The sequence below is a fragment of the Halictus rubicundus genome, chromosome 14, assembly GCF_050948215.1.
Source record: "Halictus rubicundus isolate RS-2024b chromosome 14, iyHalRubi1_principal, whole genome shotgun sequence".
NCBI classification, from domain to species: Eukaryota; Metazoa; Arthropoda; class Insecta; order Hymenoptera; family Halictidae; genus Halictus; species Halictus rubicundus.
Window position 1 is genome coordinate 5556811 of NC_135162.1, and position 21327 is coordinate 5578137.

General features: G+C 37.7%; 1 protein-coding gene across 1 annotated transcript in view; it reads left to right on the top strand.

Moving 5' to 3' along the window:
- Positions 1 to 21327, top strand: part of LOC143360896 (glutamate receptor ionotropic, kainate 2) — a 327145-nt gene that overhangs the window by 284322 nt on the left and 21496 nt on the right. The window contains exons 15-17 of the mRNA XM_076800073.1: positions 5134 to 5331; positions 7921 to 8146; positions 9960 to 10124. Of these exons, the coding sequence (XP_076656188.1) occupies positions 5134 to 5331; positions 7921 to 8146; positions 9960 to 10124 (589 nt within the window). The remainder of the gene's footprint in view (positions 1 to 5133; positions 5332 to 7920; positions 8147 to 9959; positions 10125 to 21327) is intronic.

The following is a 21327-nucleotide window of genomic DNA, read 5'->3' on the forward strand; positions in this document are numbered from 1 at the left end:
TTTTTAATTGCAAACTCTGTCTCTGACACATTTGTAAATCCGACCAATCAGGGAATTTTGTACCATTTTTTAATTGCTAACTCTGCCTGTGAGAAAACCCGGATGAATTCGAGCAAGCACAGATTTCATAATTAATTGTGAGTGTAAGCCTTAATTTTTCGAAAATAGCCGACAGTGTTTCAATTTTTAAATCTGACCTATTAGGGAATTTTGTACCATTTGTAAATTGCAAACTCTGTCTCTGAGACAGAGTTTTCATAATTAACAGATTTCATAATTATTTGTGAGTGTAAGCTTTAATTTTTCGAAAACAGCCGACAGTGTTCCGATTTTAAAATCTGACCTATTAGGGAATTTTGTACCATTTGTAAATTGCAAACTCTGTCTCTGAGACAGAGTTTTCATAATTAACAGATTTCATAATTATTTGTGAGTGTAAGCTTTAATTTTTCGAAAACAGCCGACAGTGTTCCGATTTTAAAATCTGACTAATTAGGGAATTCTATACCATTTTTTAATTGCAAACTCTGCCTGCGAGAAACTCCGGATGAATTCGAGCAAGCACAGATTTCATAATTAATTGTGACCGTAAGCTTTAATTTTTCGAAAATATCCGGCACAGTGTTCCGATATTAAATCCGACTTATCCGGGGATTCTGTGGTATTTTTTAATTGCAAACTCCCGGTTATGAGAAATGAAAAACCTGGGGAAGCTTGAGGATTTCGTAATTAATTAAAATTTTAACCTTTGATTTCTCTCTTGGCAGTGTTGTCTATCGAATGGGGCATTTTTTAAGGGAAATTGCATTCGTTCGAACGAAGGGGTTCGTTGCAGCAGAAGGTAATGGGGCTTGCAAATTTCCCGTTTAACAGCTAGTAGATAGTTGGATAGCGTAATTAGCAGAGAATGATCGATAGATGAACACGATTTTCGCGATAAGGGAACACCTGTACTGCATACGGTGCTAGCCGGCTCTGGTGGCATGTGTGTCCATGTGGGGTTGTCATTGCCTCTCTGCGAGCATCGCGTTCGTGAGAATCCCAGGGCTACGCGTTGAAAGCTCAGACGAACGGATATGCGAGCAATTACGATCCTTTCAGCTCTAAGGGCCGCGTAATAACGAAAATTTCCCTTGAAAGTCCGCAGCCGCAAAACCGCAAGTGGCGAATTATCGTTCATCTCGGGAAAAGCTAACAAAAATTCTTGTGCTTGAAAGGTATTCCGTCGACAACGATAAACATAAGTTGCCAGAGAACGTGCAATTCCTTTTACGACTGTGTTCATACGTTCCTGCTGTTCAACAATTTCTCGGGACAAATTTATTTGAATTCTCAGTCGGAATGTCTGAAATTAATTCAAGGCATAAATAAAATAAGGAAATACTACTTCGTCTTCAGAAAAGTCTATAGAATTAACAACAGAAGGTAAATTATTTTGCAAAATATTTAAATAATACTCTTTGCACATGATACCTTCTATCCGAACTAAGGGACCAACAGGATTGACGCAGATATTTTTTAATAATTTTTTTAGTGATTATTGATCAGTCTATTAAATTTATTGTGTATGTTTAGAAAGATAATGCAGTCTTTTCTCGATATATGTCGCAAATATCTAGCTGATAAAAGTCACAAAACTATATCCACTACCGCAGGAGCCCCAAAGCTCGAGTGGCCTCGGTCGCCGAGGAGTATAAACATAATACTGGTCAGGCATATAGGCGCGAGACCAGGAGACCTCTACTAATCCAATCACAAAACTTTTTTATTTTTCATTATTTCTTTATGAGACTTTCATCAATATATTTGTGGAATTTTTCATTTTTATTAGAAAAATTGTGGACACACTTTGCTAGTTTTTCATAAAACGTGATCATACAACCTATTTTGCAATTGAATGATAAAGCTTAGACAATAATAATTATATGGTGAATGTCGCTGTATATCGAGAAAACACTGTAAAGCCCCAGAAAATGGCAAAAATGGCCTTTCTCGCTTCGAACAATATTTAAACACGTTTCCGGATGAATAACATAATTTAAAAAAACACTATCTCATTATAAAGAGTCCAAAAAATATCACCATGTAAATAAGAAATGTCTTTCTATTTTTATAAAAGTACAGGAAGTCTAGAAAGTTGAAATGTGGCGTTTTCTTTTGAAGAATCGATTATCTCTGTAAGTATGTGTTAATGAAAATTAAAAGAGATAAGTCTCGTACGGAAATTTCCGAAGAGTGTTGAAAAATTATTGAGAGAGTGTCAGATATGAGTAGACAGACACAAAGGAGGAGTTATTCCGCTACGTGACGCTGAGGGCAGCCGTTTCTCGGATCGATCCGCCGCTAATGGCACGAAATATGCCATTAGCGGTCCCGCGGTGCATAAATGAGACCGCATATTGCATTCTTCGATCGTGGAATGTTGCCTCAAGCTCTTAAATCGTCTTCGGCCTCGACGCTCTCCACCTACGTGGTTTCGATTGATCGTCGCAGAGCTCTTTATGGGCTTCCGGCTCGGAGATGCGAGGCTGAAAAGACATTTGCGTGGAAGATGAGTGCTTTATGAACACCGCGATGACGGTTCAGTGGCTTAAGAATGTCGTATAAACTGCTACCTGGCCCTCCATTACCGTCAAACACGAAAATTCACACCTCATATTCCACGGAGAATGATTTATTAGTAAAACAACCAGTTAGCACGTCGTACAAACGATTATTCACACAGTACATTAGTACAGGGTCTAAAGAAATGTTTGGCCTTGGCTGCCATAAGCGTATTATACATCTACGGATCGATGAAGATCCGTAAAAACGAGTTGCCGCAAAAATGTCCTTGACCTTCAATTTCAAGGTCAAATTTCTTTTTATTCCATTATATTCTACGCGTCATGACAATGAACAAAAATTTGACAATGAAGTTCAAGGTCAAGGATAATTTTGCGACAACTTTTTTTTACAGATCTTCATCGATCCGTAGATGTAGAACATTTCTTTACACCCTGTACAGTGTTTACTTTATATATGTCTCAAATGCCTAGCCGATAAAAGTCCCAGAACTATTCCCACCGCCGCGAGGTGTACGCCGTGAGTGTAAACATAATACGAATCGGGTGTATCTGTGTGAGACCACTACTAATCCAATAACAAAACTTCTTTGTTTTTCATTATTTTCACCAATATATTCGTGGCATTTTTCTAACGGGGCCACTCGAGCTTCGCAGTACTTTTCTACGTTTGGCGTAGATCAAAGAATCTCCTGGACGATATATGTCCCTGGCTAGACCCGTGTTTTGGACATATATCGAGTGAACACTGTACAATGAATTCTCGATATATGTCAACAACACGAGCTTCGTGGCTCCTCACGTGGTATTCTCCGCGGTAGTGGGGATAATTCCGCGACATTTATCATGCAGGTCTTGGCGACATACAGTCAGCCCCATAAGTATTCGTACGCTCTTCAAAATCGCATGACTTTGTCAGTATTGGACTATACTACTTGAATTTTTTTGAGAAGTTAGAACAATTGGATCACTACATAACTTGAGAAAAATGTTTGATTAAAATTGCAATTGGTCGAAATTACAGAGGAAGTACTAAAAGTTGTATTTTGCAACTTTTTTATGCGAGCTTGTATTAAAAATTTAAAAAGTACGTTTTGTACATCTGTATCAATTATACATATTCTCGAAAGTCGCAGAATTTTGGCCTTCTTAGGGAATTTCGCCCTTATGTGATCATTTTCGAACAGCTGCAGCTCACAGCGACGTTGACCGATTTTGATAAAATTCTCAGAACATGTATAATTCATACAGATCTACAACTCGTACTTTCTAAATTTTCAATGCAAGTCCACATAAAAAAGTTGCAAAATACAACTTTTAGTATTTTCTCTGCACTTTCGACCAATTGCAATTGTAAAAAATTTTTTCACTTTATGTAGTGATCCAATTGTTCTAACCTCTCAAAAAAATTCAAGTACTATAGTCCAATATTGACAAAGTTATGCGATTTTTAAGAGCGTACGAATACTTATGGGACTGACTGTATACAGGGTGGTCCACGCAATTGTTTCAAGTCGTAACTCCGTTATTGTTGCATTTACGAAAAAATGCCAAAGGAGAAAGATGAATGGTTCAAAGAGCACTACATCTGTAGGCCTTTAAATTTTTTTTAAATGCAGCAGTGCATGTGCAATTAACAATTGCATCATTTTTCAAATAGAAATGTATATTTTTTCTTGCACAGATCGATTCTTCTGTTCATTCTACGTAAAAATGATTAGGGTACCATGGCAAAAAAATTATTAGACGCAGTTATGCAAACAATAAAAAACCGTTATCAGAAATGTTTAGAATGTAATGGAGAAGCGTTTGAGCATCTTCTTCAATAAAGACATTTTTTAAAAATATCTCGAGATCAAATAATTTTTTTGCCATGGTACCCTAATCATTTTTTACGTAGAATGAACGGAAGAATCGATCTGTGTAAAAAAAAATATGCATTTCTATTTAAAGAAATGATGCAATTGTTAATTGCACATGCGCTGCTGCATCTAAAAAAAAATTTAAATGCCTACAGATGTAGTGCTCTTCGAACCATTTATCTTTCTTCTTTATCATTTTTTCGTAAATGCAATAATAACGGAGTTATGACTTGAAACAATTGCGTGGACCACTCTGTATAGAGAAATCACTGTATTCAGTCAACGTTTAACGTAGCCAACTGTACAGAGCTATTTCCAACGACTCCTCACTCAGAATCATTTTCTAAACGCAAATCACTTTCGAAAAAAAAAAATAGAAGAAGGACGCGTATAGCACACTTTTGTGTCTGACTACATACTTGCGAGTTCTACTGGAACCGAATAGTTAAGAAAGAGTAACGAAGAGCAAAGAGGGAACGCTGTTAAATCATTCATTGTCCCAGCGCCAGGGGCCAGAGCGTTGCCAAGTATCCACCTGTTGTTTGGGCTGTTTCGATCCTTTACTCGGCCCGAAGGCGCAATAAAAGAAAAGAGTTACGATTTCCCAGAAACTCGAGGCAGAATTTATGGTGCACGCTCGAAAAAGGAATTGCCTTCGCCACGATATCTCGGAGTAACTAAAGAAATGTATCGATCGTCATTGTCAGGCGACTAGCACAAGAATAGTGGGCGGGATCTGGTGGTTCTTCACGTTGATCATCATCTCCTCGTACACCGCGAACTTAGCTGCGTTCCTCACTGTCGAGAGAATGATCACGCCGATCGAGAACGCCGCGGATCTAGCGGAGCAGACCGAGATCTCTTACGGCACTTTGGAGGGAGGGAGCACTATGACGTTCTTCCGGGTGAGTACCAGATTATGCATAATAAGTTGTTTAAACATTTCATCCGATAGCGGAGGAGCACAGCAATAACAATGTTCACACAAAATCGAATTTTTATTCGAGTCATCAAAATTACTCTTATGAAATTAGATTTGTTAAAATTCTTTCATAGCAATTTTCTCTTGCATACTTGTCAAGCTACTTCTTTTAATTTAATTTTTAATGGCTACTTATAGTAATTATATTTAATTATTTTTGAACTCGGAAAGATTGGGAATAATTGTAATTGATTGCTTTTGACCTAGGATTTCTACACTCGCGATTTTCATACCTGTATCTCACGGTATTTACAGCATGTATCATTTTTGCATTGTTTAATACTTCGATAGTGCTGCAATGCTTTCGCAATCCACTGCAGTTTAATTTCGAGCGGAACAACCAGGAAATGAACGATCGAGAATGTCGAAGAGCTAATTCTCGTAACTTACTGAAACTCCGAAAGCACAATAAACATTTCAAACTTTTACATTTCACCGTGGAAAATATCGATTGGAACGTTCGAAGCGTCGACAACAGTTTTCAACCACTTGTCGATAGTTTTTCGCCGAACGGTTTTTCCGTTTCGCTTGTACTCGACGAATTTAACAGACGTGCGAATACGCGAGGTATTAACACCGAGGTATACTTGCCGATCGTAATCGTCCTCGCGACTAATTTGACTAATTATCCCGTTGGACGAGCACATTGCAATGTTCGTGGATCCGCCGTGAAATCCGCGGCACGTTTTCGTTGAATTTCGTACGGTCGTTAAATTTCCGAGAGGCTTTACGTGAGGACTCTTAAGGGGAGTATCCTGGTTTTGAACTTTCCAAAAATTAATTTGTTACGTTTCCTTTCAATGTAAGGGTCCTTGAGCGTGAGTGCAAAAGGATTCGTTCAAATTCGTAAAATTAATTTAGTTATGGGAGTTTAAGCGAAATAACTCGCAGTTGCAACGTGCATGATCAGCATATTCTATAAACAAATGTACGTAAGTCATGCAATTTCGATTGATTTTAGTTGAGAAAAATCGTGTAGGTACTTCAAGTACCTGTAAACGAACGTGTAAAATCCTGATGCAAAAGCTTCAGTAGTTCTTCTGACAAAAATTCTTAAAAATTGATAAACCAGAGCTATCGAAATCAGAGCATAAATAAATACATAACTCCCGTAATTTTGATTATTCATACTTGAAAAAAATCACACATATACTTGAAGTACCGGTAAACATGTGTGCAAAATCCTAATTCGAAAGATTTAATAGTTCTCCTGCAAAAATTCTGATTGTTGGTAGAAAATTGGCAGGTAAAACCAGGGTGCCCCCCTAAAACATACTCGACAAAAACAAATATAACTCATGCAAATTTAATTATTTTTACTTGAAAAAATTACTCTATGTACTTGAAGTACCACCAAATATGTGTGTAAAATCGTAATTCGAAAGATGTAACAGTTCTCCCGTAAAAATTCTGATTGTTGGTAAAAGATTGACAGGCGAAACCAGGGTGCCCCCCTAAAACATACTTGACAAAAACCAATACAACTCGTGCAAATTTCATTATTTTTACTTGAAAAAATTACTCTATGTACTTGAAGTACCACCGAATATGTGTGTAAAATCGTAATTCGAAAGATGTAACAGTTCTCCCGTAAAAATTCGGATTGTTGGTAAAAGATTGACAGGCGAAACCAGGGTGCCCCCTAAAACATACTCAACAAAAACAAATATAACTCGTGCAAATTTAATTATTTTTACTTGAAAAAATTACTCTATGTACTTGAAGTACCACCGAATATGTGTGTAAAATCGTAATTCGAAAGATGTAACAGTTCTCCCGTAAAAATTCGGATTGTTGGTAAAAGATTGACAGGCGAAACCAGGGTGCCCCCCTAAAACATACTCGACAAAAACACGTATAACTCGTGCAATTTTCATTATTTTTGCTTGAAAAAATTACTCTACGTGCTTGAAGTACCACCGAATATGTGTGTGAAATCCTGATGCGTGAAGTCTTCCAGTTCTCCAGAATAAAATTCCAGTAAATGGCATTCGAATCAGAATACTTAAATCCAGTGCATCACGCAGCCTGCTATCGTCCGCTCTCGCTGTGCCAACACCTAGCAATATCGCAAGCATCTCGAACGTCACCGGCAGACTTTCAACGCGAAACAAAAGCGATACGAGAAAGCGATACACTTCCAATACACTCGGGAGAAATTGCGGCCGATAAGTACAAAACGTCCCCTCGAGCCAAACAAAAAAATCGCGGCTCGCAATGGAACCCAATTGCGGAATAATCGCGGGCGAGAATGAAAACGCGTCGGTGTAAAAAAAAGAAAAAGAACGAAATTCACGCTTGCGGAATTTTTTCGAGAGCTGCAATGTTTCGAAAGCACTCTCCGCGATGAACGAGAGTTCGCACGTCCGCGGTTATTTTTTCTCCTGTCGAATAAACGTCGTGTAAACGAGGGAGAGGGGGAGGAACGATTTTATTTTTTAATAGCTCGAATCCACTGGCGATCATGTTTGAGCCTGTCGGTGACGACCTCGTCTTCCTTTATGTTTAATAGGATTCGAAGATCGGGATTTATCAGAAGATGTGGAGGTTCATGGAATCGAAGTCGCCCTCGGTGTTCGTGAAGAGCTACGAAGACGGGGTGAAGAGGGTCCTGGAAGGAGACTACGCCTTCCTGATGGAATCCACCATGCTCGATTATGCGGTACAACGGGATTGCAATCTCACGCAAATCGGCGGCCTGTTGGACAGCAAAGGCTACGGGATTGCCACCCCGAAAGGTAATATCGGAAAACAATCGAACCGCGCGAGCACGTACCGCCTCTGCGATCGAACTACCATGATATTCGAAGAGATAGTCCTGTTCTACCTGCAAGCCATCATGCTTGTTTGTGCTTCAAAGATTCAGGATGCTGCATGATTTTTGTAGACATTTTGAAAACGCTCTGTCCTGCTCAGACACTGATCGAAGGTGTTAAGAAATTTATACAAGTCGATATTGCAAAATTTTCGATCGTGGAGCAATTTGGAGGTTAAACTTCACATCAGGAAACCAGAAATTTTTAACTTGTTTTGTATGCAATCCTGTAGATTCTGACGAGAAAATGCCAAAAATTCAAGTATTAATGTAAGGAATTCAGTAGCTCAAAAGTTATGCGTGTTTAAAGTTGAGCGACTTTAAGCGTTTTTGACAGATAAGGGCGCCGTTGTATTGGTATGTACTCACACATCGTCGTTAAGTGACTCGTAACGGTCACTAATACCAACATGGCGGCGCCCTTAACTGCCAAAAACGATGAAAAACGCACATCTTTGCGCACACGTAACTTTTGAGCTAGTGATCTCCTAGGATTGAAACTTGAATTTTCGGCATTTGCTCGTCAAAATCTACAGGATTGCGTAAAACAAAGTTAAAAATTTCTGGTTTCCTGAAGTAAAGTTAAGCCAATTGATACATTAAGTGTTGAACGCTGTTAGAATTTTGTAGAGTGGGGGATAGGATAATGAATCTGAATTTTAGTTTGAATGCTTGATTACGTTTTTCTATGTTTCTGCAAAATGCAGTGGGAGATTGAAGAGAAAATGATTTCCCATGATTATGCAAAATTGATTTTCCTAGCAGTAACTATGACTGGTTCGTTGCAGTCACTTGAACGTGGACACTACTCTCGCTGCAATATCGTGATTTTCAGTTTGTCATTTCAGCGCAAACTCTATCAGTTCTCCGTGTCATGAAGAGGCGCGGTGTTTACTATCACGGGAAATATCAGAACTTGTTTATGGAGCCGACGGCCAATAAACTGATTGGAAAATGTGCTCGCAACTCTCCATAATCAGATCGGAAAGTCCCGAATAATACGCTTGTTGAAAGTGAATAACAAAAGTACAAGTATTAAACCATTCGCCGACCAGAATTTAATGTGTTCTTCGATGATCGAATATATACAGGGTGTTCATTTGAAAACTTTCCAGCCGAATATCTCGAAAAGTATGAGAGACATTCAAAAAAGTGTAAAACACATGTCCAAGGATTTCGAGAGGGAAAGAGGGGGGCAGTATCATAGTGTGCTTTTCACGTACAATAAGATTCAATAATAAAAAATACCGGTCTCCATTTGGAAAAACGAAGTTGACCTTCAATTGACCTTGAGAACGCCGCCCGAATAAAAAACTGATACTGCCCCCCTCTTTTCCCCTCGAAATCCTTGGACACGTGTTTTACACTGTTTTAATATCTTTCATACTTTACAGATTATACATAGTATAGATACATACTGTATAGATTATTTTTGAATTCAGGAAAAGATATTAATCTATTAAGGAGGTTTTTCGAATCAATTTTAAAATGTGTTCCCATAGGAATTTTTTAGCTTTCGAGGGCTTGAATTAAAGCTGGAGAATCGCGCTTTAAGATAGAGTCACTATCGTTCAACGATAAATGTAGTAACACATTGAAAAATCGCTAACAATCGAACCCCTTTGGGTCAGGCAAGATCGTCTGTAGTCTAACGGTGTTTGCTGTTGAATTTTCAAGCAGAAGCGAAAGTTAACGCCTAATCCGGCGAAGCCTGATCACGCTAATGTTCCTTGCAGGTTCCCCGTGGCGGGATAAAATATCGCTGGCGATCCTGGAGCTGCAGGAGAAGGGTGTGATACAGATCCTGTACGATAAGTGGTGGAAGAACACCGGGGACGTGTGCAACAGAGACGAGAAGAGCAAAGAGAGCAAAGCGAACGCGCTGGGAGTCGAAAATATCGGTGAGCAAACGAAATTAAATTTTTCCCCCGAACCAAGAAATTGCAGCGTGAGAGGAATGAACAAAAAAAAAAAAGAAAGAAAATTGTTACAGTGAAAATTCACTGACCCAGAGAAAAAACGAGGATCCCCGGAGTGTTTTATCTGACGTCGTGCGGAACGGTGAATTTTTTATTTCCACTTATCAGCGGTTTTGCTTGATAGAAAGTACCACTAGGTTCGTTGCGAATTTATCTTCTTTTTCGTTTATTTTTGCCAGCTCGCGGTTGGTGGCTGGCGAAAAAAAAAGAAGAAAGAAAACGAGCAGTGTGAAATGATATTTTAGAAGACGCTGGAAGTTTTAATTAGCCATCTCGGCGAGGGTTTGCGCGAGAACATGATATTACTACGAAATAATTATTAAATGTCCGAGTGGAGTCAATTATCGTGTAATAGCAGCGCGGAAGATTTGATTTAATTATGGACGGTGTAATTGCGGGACAAACGCGTTCAGCGGTGCAAGGTTTCGCAACCTTTACTTTTCGCTAATGAAGTACGCACGGTTCGTGCGTTAATTGTAATTAGATCGCGGGCGCCTGGGAGAAAAATTATTGGAAGCCGTGGAGCATGCTGTTAAGTGTGCTGGTAATTAAATAGACCGAGACTGCTCGGATGCAGTTGCAGCCCTTAGCGAATCCAGTTTGCGTTTTTACAGGTGCAACTGACAAGTAAAATTGAATATTGAATCATTTCTTTCTTCGTCTAGCGAAACAATCGTTTGAAGTATTGCATTCCCAGGGAAAAAATTGTTAGACAATTTGTGTGTCTAATATTTTCTGTGTTTCATAAGGGGGTGTGTACAAAATTGAATTCTCCACGAATATTCACAGTCTCCTAATTAGTTCATTTGCATTCCGACGTACGAAACGATAATTCTGTGTCTAAACACTTTAGAGTTACGATGACAGTTAGTTCGTAAAGGGCGGATGCCCTTAATAGGGCCGAGGGAAATTCACTTTGGCTCTACCACGTAGAGGAAATTGTTAACAGCAAAATAATAATTATCTCGTAATGCTTCAATAGTCAAGACATCACGATTATGTAGTATAAAGTACATTTCGTATAATATGGAAACGGGGTACATTAATGCGGTACATGTAGATCAAATCGTTATTACACGCGTAATTACGGGCATATGTAATTTCATACATCCAGATGAGCAAAAATTGATCTTCTGGACATCGGTGCATTGTGCGTTCAATATCTCTGTTATACTTCGACCAAGTAACTTTTTCTCACACACACTTCAAAGCTTACAGAACGCCCTTTCCATTCGCGTACTACTTTTTATCGTCTGCTCTCGATTTTCGAAAAATCAGTGCCACTAAATATCAACCTATTAATACTAAACTTAACTAGGTTATAAAGGGCTTTACCTCAGGAAACCAGAAAATTTCATTCCTCCCGAGTCACTACATACCAAAATGACGGCGCCCTTAAAAACGCTGGAAATCGCACATCTTTACACAAACATCACTTTTGAACTAGCCATCTCCTAGAATTGAAATTTGGATTTTCGACATTCTCCCGCCAAAATCTACAGGATCGCATAAGAAAAAGTTACAAATTCCTGGTTTCCCGAAGTGAAGTTTAACCTTATTTAGTACCGTGAAGACTTCCTATCGTTCCTGCGATTGAAACAGTTGCAAAGGCATAAAATTCGTCCAGCATTCGACGCGTTTAAATAAATATCAACAGTGTTCCCATCTTCCAATCCGAATTTTAAAAAATACCATTCGATTCCTCGCACCTTCCCCCACAAGATGAGCGTTTTAAACAAACAAGCCGACACGATGAAGCTTGAAAAAAAAATAAAACATTGCGAAAGCGAAGACCTCGCAGTAACGATCCGTCGCACAGTGGGATACTTGGCCGGAAAAGCCGGAAAAAATTATTTAAGCGTTATATAAAGGCTCAATGCCATAATGTAGTAGGTCGTTGAATTCGTCTTAACATCAGTTATAACATTATGAAATAAAAATGTATCTTAACAGTTAAAAAATTAAATTGATCCTCACTTTTTATAAAAAAGAAATCTTTTCCGAAATTTTATGTATTGAAATTTGTAGACATCTGAATACTGTTAATCTTTTGTTCGAACCTTTTTTTCCTCAGATTATCGGAACTCTTGAAAAAGCTGGAAAAAGTATTTTTACACGTAAATTATGTTAAAATGATGTACATTATTATTTTAATACAAAATATGTAGATCATGAAATGTTTTAATAAGTAGATATGTATTTTAAGAATATTTTTAAATTATTACCATTAATTACGGCGTATAGGCGTACGTAAAACACTTCTAAACGCTAATACTAAATTAGCTATAAATCGTCAATCCGGACAAATCCGGAACCAAACTTTATTAGCTTGGAATCACAAATCTCTACCGAATATAATGAGACCAAAAAGATCCTCGGGACTCACTCGGAACCATAATAAAATCGTTAATGAAGTCTTATAATTGTAAAAATAATTTCTGAATTATTGATCATATACAAATATTAATAACTTCATAAATAAGTATAATAAAAAAAAATGAAAACTGTCTGAAAGTGTAGTCCATCCTTACCTAAAAGATATCCATAATGCAAAAAATTACACAGCTTTTTTAAAGCATGTAAAAATCACTCATAAATGTACGATATGTTATAGCATGATTGGAAAGGCAATTCAAGTCATAGAATCTCTTGACTTTCGATTAAGTTCAGAGATTCATAAAGTTACAAATGAATAAAAAAATGTAGTACATTGTTCTCCACACATTCAACAACTTCGAGCAATAAAAAAATTACAGTTCACGTTAAATTCTTGAAATTGACTTTTTTCCGGCTTTTCGGGCCAAATACCCGACAGTGCGTCGATCGAAAAAAAAAATCGTGCTCGCGGTAAGAATCTCGCTAATGAGACCCGCGAGAAGAAGCATTTACAAGCAACTTGACAGCAACAATCGCGACGCAGCGGAGCGTCGTACGTTGTTCGTTTGAACGCCCCGACGCGAAACTTCGGCGGGCGAGACTTCGGATCCTGGGGGAGAGAAAAAGAGGAGAACTAATGTATTCCGGGTTCGTTACGGAGAATCCAGTTCATTACGGCGACGTTTGACACAATAAGCGTCGCCTGAAAGAGTATTCAGAGGCGGCGAAAGAGAAAACGGGCTGCCCTCAGCCGCGGGGAAATCTCGCGTAAAAGTTTTCTCCGCGAGAATATTTTTCTTGGGAGCCTCCGGGAGCCCTCCCCCGGATTTTATGGGAGACACAACAAGTCCTTTTTTCCAACCCCTCCCAGTATCACTTCTACGATTTTCCCAGACAGAATCCCTCCTCCGCCGCACAGTGGTCCAAATCGAGAAATTCAGTGACTTTTTGTTATAACTTTTGTACCATAAGAGTTATCGGGATGAAATTTGCACTAAAATTCATTAAAAAAATAGTCAATTTGAACTAAAGAAAAATTAATATTTTTTAAATTTCTTAAACAATAATTTCTTATTAATTTTCATTGATATTTTTCACTAAAAAAAAATTGTTTAAATACAATCTTCCAAACCATTTTTTCTGTCTAAGTGTGTATTTTATATTTGTTTCACACATGCAATGTTTAATGAATTGGGAAAAATGTAAATTTGAGGAGTCGGGTAAGGTAAAAACGTCACATAACTGTGTCAAAAGATATTTTTTATAATAATTGATAATATTTGTAATATTGTATATAATATAAAATAATTTAGTAACATTTTTGTAAATCTTTTGTGATAAAAATGTGATAACAATGATGGTTTTATAATATAATAATAATAACATGAAATATGAAAAAATAATATTTGTTTATACTTTGTCAGTCTTCATTCTCAAATGGTTTTGTCTAGCATTATTTTTTATAGTCCATCCATTTCAAAGCCTGCCTTTTCTATTATTTAATTATTAATAATTCAGCTTCTGGTTCTAAATTTTGTATTGTTTTCTTACATGATTTCACTCGCATTGCTGACATGTGCGGGTCCGATGTCAATAAAAGTCTATAAATACATCTTCATTTGTTAATATTCTGTCTGATTTTCTTGTATGTTTGTATCTAAATTGTTTAAAGTCTTTGTGACGTGTTTCTTGAGCCTCCTCCGATAATTGTCCGATTGGTAATAATGCGTGTTTTATTACATCTGCACCATGCATTAATAACTTATGGACTGAAGCAGGCATGGGATACCAATCATAATCGTAACATTGTCAGTTTTAAACTGCTATAATTTGCAAAGGCGGAAGAGTGCGGAAATAATTTTTATACCATCATATAGAGGAAGGTGTACTGAAAATAGTCCAATTTGTTAGAAACTGGGACTTCCTGGGACTTTAAAGATATCTCTTACCGAATATAAAAAATTTTTTTAATTTTCTCCATTTAGTCCAGCATTAACTTTTAATACATTGTGCAGACTAATTAATAATGTAAGACACGATTTCTTATCGCAAAAATCTGCTCTTTAATTTAAAAAAAAAAGCGCGAGAAAATATTAAATAGGAACGTCAGGGCATCGCATCAAAGTGAAGCAATTTTTCTTGTGAAAAATACTCTTCTTAAAATGTCCAACTTTCAATATTTATTGCAACTATAATATTTAATAAATTGTACTAATTTCTCCATTTCCGAGGTCTATGGACATTTGGGAAGCAATGTTCATTGATCAGGTATCGATACATGAAAGTTCATTTTTGGGCCAAAAGTCACTGAATTTCTCGATTTGGACCACTGTGCGCCGGCGCGATTCTTCCACCCCTTTTTTTTTCTCGCCCTCACTCGGCCGGTCTGTAACTTGGGTAAGTGCCCACTTTGCCAGGAACGTACTCGTTGAGACAAGAAGAAGGACGAACGCGAAATTTCAGTCTCGGCTCTCGCTAATCGCTTTTCTAGGGGACCCCGTCCCCTATTTGCCAGGGGGGCTGCGAACCGAAACCCCTCCGAGCACGAAAGTCGACGAATAAATTGAACTCGCCACCGGTTTCTTGTCCCCCTCACCCTCCCTCCCTCCCCCTCAACACCCCCCGAGGCAGCTCATGAATTTCGCCCGGGAATTTTCTTGCGTTTCATTCGATTTCCCGACGCCTTGTCTCTTGATACTCTCTTTTGGAAGCGCGCGCGAGCCAGCTTTCCCTAGAGCCTCCGCGGAGCTTGTATGAGTAGCAGTGCACATTGCCTCTTTGTAACGTCTTGATAAGGTATCGCGTGACGGGAATAGGCCAGAGAGGTTCTTACCTTGAAATGGGAGACGTAGAATAAGAATTCGAAACCTTTGTTTTTTTTTTTTTTTTTTGAGGAATTTCAACGCGAGTTTTTCAGAACAATCAGAATTGAATTGATTTAAAGGGGAAGGTGCAATCTCGTATTTATATCGCAATCTCCGTGTGCCTGTCTTAAAGTGCAATCTTTCCCCTTCAATTTTAGACCTTGAACGCTAAAATATTCCCATGGGACAAATTCTAAAATTCATTTAAAAATTCCTCCTTAAATCGAGTCTACTTTATCTGTGCTGAGAGTCGGAGTTTATCAATTCTGCAATGTAGTTTCGTATTTATTTTTTATTTTCCTTGCAATTAATCTGAAAGTGCAATCTTTCCCCTTTAATTTGAGACCTGGAACGCTAAAAAATTCCCACGGGAGCAAATTCTAAAATTCATTTAAAAATTCCTCCTAAAATCGAGTCGACTTTGTGCTGACAGTCGGAGTTTATCAATTCTGCAATAAAAACTCGTATTTATTTTTTATTTTCTGTGCATCGATCTGAGATTCCAATCTTTGTCCTTTATTTCGAGATCTCGACCGCCCAAAAATTCCTACGGGAACAAATTCTAAAATTCATTAAAAAATTCCTCCTAAAATCGAGTCTACTTTATCTGTGCTGAGAGTCGGAGTTTATCAATTCTGCAATGTAGTTTCGTATTTATTTTTTATTTTCCTTGCAATTAATCTGAAAGTGCAATCTTTCCCCTTTAATTTGAGACCTGGAACGCTAAAAAATTCCCACGGGAGCAAATTCTAAAATTCATTTAAAAATTCCTCCTAAAATCGAGTCGACTTTGTGCTGACAGTCGGAGTTTATCAATTCTGCAATAAAAACTCGTATTTATTTTTTATTTTCTGTGCATCGATCTGAAATTCCAATCTTTGTCCTTTATTTCGAGATCTCGACCGCCCAAAAATTCCTACGGGAACAAATTCTAAAATTCATTAAAAAATTCCTCCTAAAATCGAGTCTACTTTATCTGTGCTGAGAGTCGGAGTTTATCAATTCTGCAATGTAGTTTCGTATTTATTTTTTATTTTCCTTGCAATTAATCTGAAAGTGCAATCTTTCCCCTTTAATTTGAGACCTGGAACGCTAAAAAATTCCCACGGGAGCAAATTCTAAAATTCATTTAAAAATTCCTCCTAAAATCGAGTCGACTTTGTGCTGACAGTCGGAGTTTATCAATTCTGCAATAAAAACTCGTATTTATTTTTTATTTTCTGTGCATCGATCTGAAATTCCAATCTTTGTCCTTTATTTCGAGATCTCGACCGCCCAAAAATTCCTACGGGAACACATTCCAAAATTCCGTAAAAAATTCCTCCTAAAATAGAGTCGACTTTGTCTGTGCTGAGGACCGGAGTATTTCAATTCTGCAATGTAACTTCGTATTTATTTTTTATTTTCTTTACATCCATCTGAAATTGCAATCTTTGTCTTTTATTTTGAGACCTGAAACGCTAAAAAATTCCCACGGGAACAAATTCTAAAATTTATTTAAAAATTCCTTCTAAAAGCGAATCGACTTTGTCTGTGCTGAGAGTCGGAGATTTTCAATTCTGCAATGTAATTGCGTATGTATTTTTAAATCTCCGCGTGCTTATCTTAAAGTGCAATCTTTCCCAATTAATTTGAGACCTGAAACGCTTAAAAATTCCCACGGGAACAAATTCTAAAATTCATTAAAAAATTCCTCTTGAAATCGAATCGACTCTGTCGATACTGAGGGTCGGAGATAGGTCATTTCGTATTTATTTTTTATTTTCCGTGCATCCATCTGAATATGTAATCTTTGCTTTTTAATTTGAAATCTCAAACGTTCAAAAATTCCCACGGGAACAAATACTAAAACTCATTAAAAAATTCCTCCTAAAATCGAATCGACTCTGTCGGTACTGAGGGTCGGAGATAGGTAATTTCGTATTTATTTTTTATTTTCCGTGCATCCATCTGAATATGTAATCTTTGCTTTTTAATTTGAAATCTCAAACGTTCAAAAATTCCCACGGGAACAAATTCTAAAACTCATTAAAAAATTCCTCCTAAAATCGAATCGACTCTGTCGGTACTGAGGGTCGGAGATAGGTAATTTCGTATTTATTTTTTATTTTCCGTGCATCCATCTGAATATGTAATCTTTGCTTTTTAATTTGAAATCTCAAACGTTCAAAAATTCCCACGGGAACAAATTCTAAAACTCATTAAAAAATTCCTCCTAAAATCGAGTCGATTTTGTCTGAGTTGAAGATTTCATCAATTCCAGGAGACTATTTCGAAAAGTGTTCCCGAAGGAATTTTTGGACGTTCAAGGGGCTGGAATTAAAGGGTCAAGATTGCACTTTACGATAGGCAAACGGAAGTTGAACGAGAATTACGGAGGACGAGTTGGAAAATCGAGAATCGCGACCGGCAACTTTTCCAAAATTGACTCGATTTCAATAAGGGACCCAATTACTGTGGGAGTACCAATTACTGTGCCCCTATATTAATTATAATTTTTTAGAAAGTGTAATGAATATTAAAAAAGACATGTACAACATATACAGGATGTACATCCTGGATATGCACCCGCTACAACATGATTATTCTTGCTCAAGGTCATTTCAAGGTGAAAAAGGTAGTATCCACTAAATTCAGTTTTTTATTGTCTATCATGCTATCGTAAGAAAATATACTATTCCATTTAAAAAAACATCGGTGACCTTGAAATTTCATTAAAAAACACGACATAAAAAATTTTTTCTTCACCATTAAAATGGCCCCCTGCAATAGTGTCACTTTGTCCTCTGAAGTTTTCTGATGGGACTGTAAATACGAAAGATATTTAGGTGTTCCCATTTATGTGGGACACCCTGTACTGATATTAATGGAAACATTTAATATCTCTTTTTTAATATTTATTACGATTTAAAAATAAGTATGATTAATATAGGGTCACAGTAATCGGTACCCCTACAGTAATTGGGTCCCTTACCCTAGTATCCGCGTGTCAATTTGAGTTTGAAAAAATGATAAGGAATCTAATCTTACTTTCGGTGGGAATAATTCAGATGCGGAACACAACCAGTGGTACATCCTGTTTGACTTTCTAATTACAAAGACTGGCACCGACGGTCGTCGGCTAAAACACATTGCCTTTTGTCGTCGTGCCGCGAAATTAGTTAGACCGCGGTTCAAGGAAATAGACGGACGTTCATACGGGAAACTTTAGACCTTCCGGCGAAACGCGTCGGATGTCCTTTAAATCACAACGTCGGCGCAGTTATGCAAATCTCGACGGTGAAATGAGCCCGGTTCCGGACTCACCTGACGAAGGGACCGAGCTCCACTTAGCATACAGATGAAGTTACACACCATCGACATCGGTGGAATTATTTTAAACTGCCCCGACTTCCTGATGACGGATGCTCCTTGGTCCCCTTATCATGGTCACCATGGTCCTCTGCCATTTGCTAAGCTGCACCGTGGTAATCATTTAACGATTGCCGTGGTCCAGCTGCTCCCGACAGAGCTCCGATAAAGTCCCGCGATTTTTCTCAAATAATGTTAATCGTTCTTTAATCTACAATTTTCCTAGACACTTGTGGGTACGCATGCTTTCAGAATGAGCACGTTCTAAAATCGCCTCAAAGGTTCCTCTTAAAACGAACTCTAATGCAGATCAAATCTAAAACTACAAATAAAACCGTCACACCTTTTCTGCATTTCCCTGTAAGTTTGACCTTGAATGACCTTGAGTCATAGGTCGTTGAACTCGTCTTAAAACGCAGTATTTGATGGTGGATGAAACAACACATTATTCTATTTTAGGAAAAGAAAGTTGACCTTCATCTCACCTTGAAGTGTCCATCGGGAAAAATAAAAGTCCCACATTTTTGCATGTAATCAATATTTTTGGGGATACTCGTGTGTAACGCTTTATAACATCCACCCTGTATATGCATTGCTTAATTTCTTCCAAACGAGACGTATCTGTCTCAACAATAAAAACAAAGCAATGGTATAATAAATTTAGATTCTGTAAATATGTTTAGATACAAAATACGAGCGAATTTTTCTTTAAAAGTGAACAGAAAAGATGAAATGCCAATTGCAGAAAATAATTCTTGTAAGAGATCTGATAAATGAACAAAAATTATATAATTTTTTAAAACAAGAATTCCTTATGTTTCAGTATACATATCATGCAATGCAAAGGAATAATAGTTACGTTAAGATAATGTACCATAATTGGTACATGTATATCACTTCGGGGTATATTATTACTAGACTGCGGATTTTATAAATTTATGACAAAAATGAGTAGGTGTAATACAAAACAGTAAAACGATTAAAAAAGTTTAACAGTGTCGATATACCATTTTTGACATATAAAAATTATTAATGAGCAAAATCAATTTTTACTCAGCTCCTATAGATTGCGATTGACGTATAAAAATTGTATTTTGTATAAAGATCCGCAGTCTAATTATTACCGATTCGATTCTACAGTTTCATTAAACTAACAAAATTACAAACGAACGAAGTTACTTAGACTTGACAGTTTATTATTCATTATTTGGAAGTTATTATTTCCCTGCAAGTTTGACCTTGAATGACCATGGGTAGGTCATTGAACTCGCCTTAAAACGCACTATTTGATAAAAAAAAACACTAAATTAAATTAAACCTAAACTAACACTAAATTTAACATTAAATTTAACACTAATTAAATATTTGATAAAAAGCACTATGGATAACAAAAAACATCACCTCATTCACCTCACCTTGGAGTATCCACCGGGAAAAATGAAAGTCCACGTGATATCCCACTCGATACTGAACATCTTTCATGCGAAACATTTTTCAATAGATTCAATATTTTTGGAGATATTCGTCTATGGCGCTTTACAATTTCCACCCTGTATTCAGGTTCACGTGACCGATCATACTATACGGCGTGCAAGAATAATCATTGACTAATGGTCACGTCTATTCCAGCTCTCATTTCGTGGACGCCGACGTCATTAAATCGCTTAGGTATGGCAGAGCATCGTCGCCGCGCACGAAAGTCAGCCGCCTGATCAAAAGTTCGCGGTGCACACACGCAGCCGTTCGCTTCTCGATTTTATGCGAGCGAACGCGAGTTTTCTGTTTTCTCTGTTCGCGGAGCGATATCGACAAAGTTCGTATCCCGTGTATAGGCTCGGTGTTCCGTAAACTTTTTCAACTTCTGCGTGCACACGTTGCACCATGCATCCCGTGCATCTCACTTTCTCTCTCTCTCTCTCTCTCTCTCTCTCTCTCTCTCTGCCTGGATTCGAGCTAACTTCGTGTTTACTTGGTGCCCCGAGTACTCGATTTTTTCGTCCGTATGTGCCCCGGCTCTACCATCTCGCAATGTTGCTTCTCAATTTAACTCCGCGGCACTTATTTTCGTAGCGGAGCACGCCGGGGAAACGTTTTTTGGTCGATTTCAGCGCAGGAGTTTTATATTAAAAATTTGCGGCCGGCGCACGCGAGTTACTTCTTCGCTTCGTTTACGACGCCAGACGCTTTTCAAATGGAAAATCCGACTCCTCGATCCTGTGTGGAGATGCATAATTCTGTCGGTTGCGTTCGCGGAGACCCGAGTTTAATACGACAACAGGAATCACGCGACAGGAACTCGAGTCAATTTTAGAATGCGTTCCCGCAGGAATTTTCGAACGTTCCAGGTCTCGAGTTAACATTAGAACTACCGACAGTTGAGACTATCTCTACCAAAACCAGTAAAAATGACTGGTCTTTAAAAAATACGTAATAGTAGAATATTTTTATATTTATTGATTTGTTATTATCTTAGAAAAGGAACTGCGTGTTCTGAGATCATAAAAACTATATAATAACAGTGAGTACAATAATGA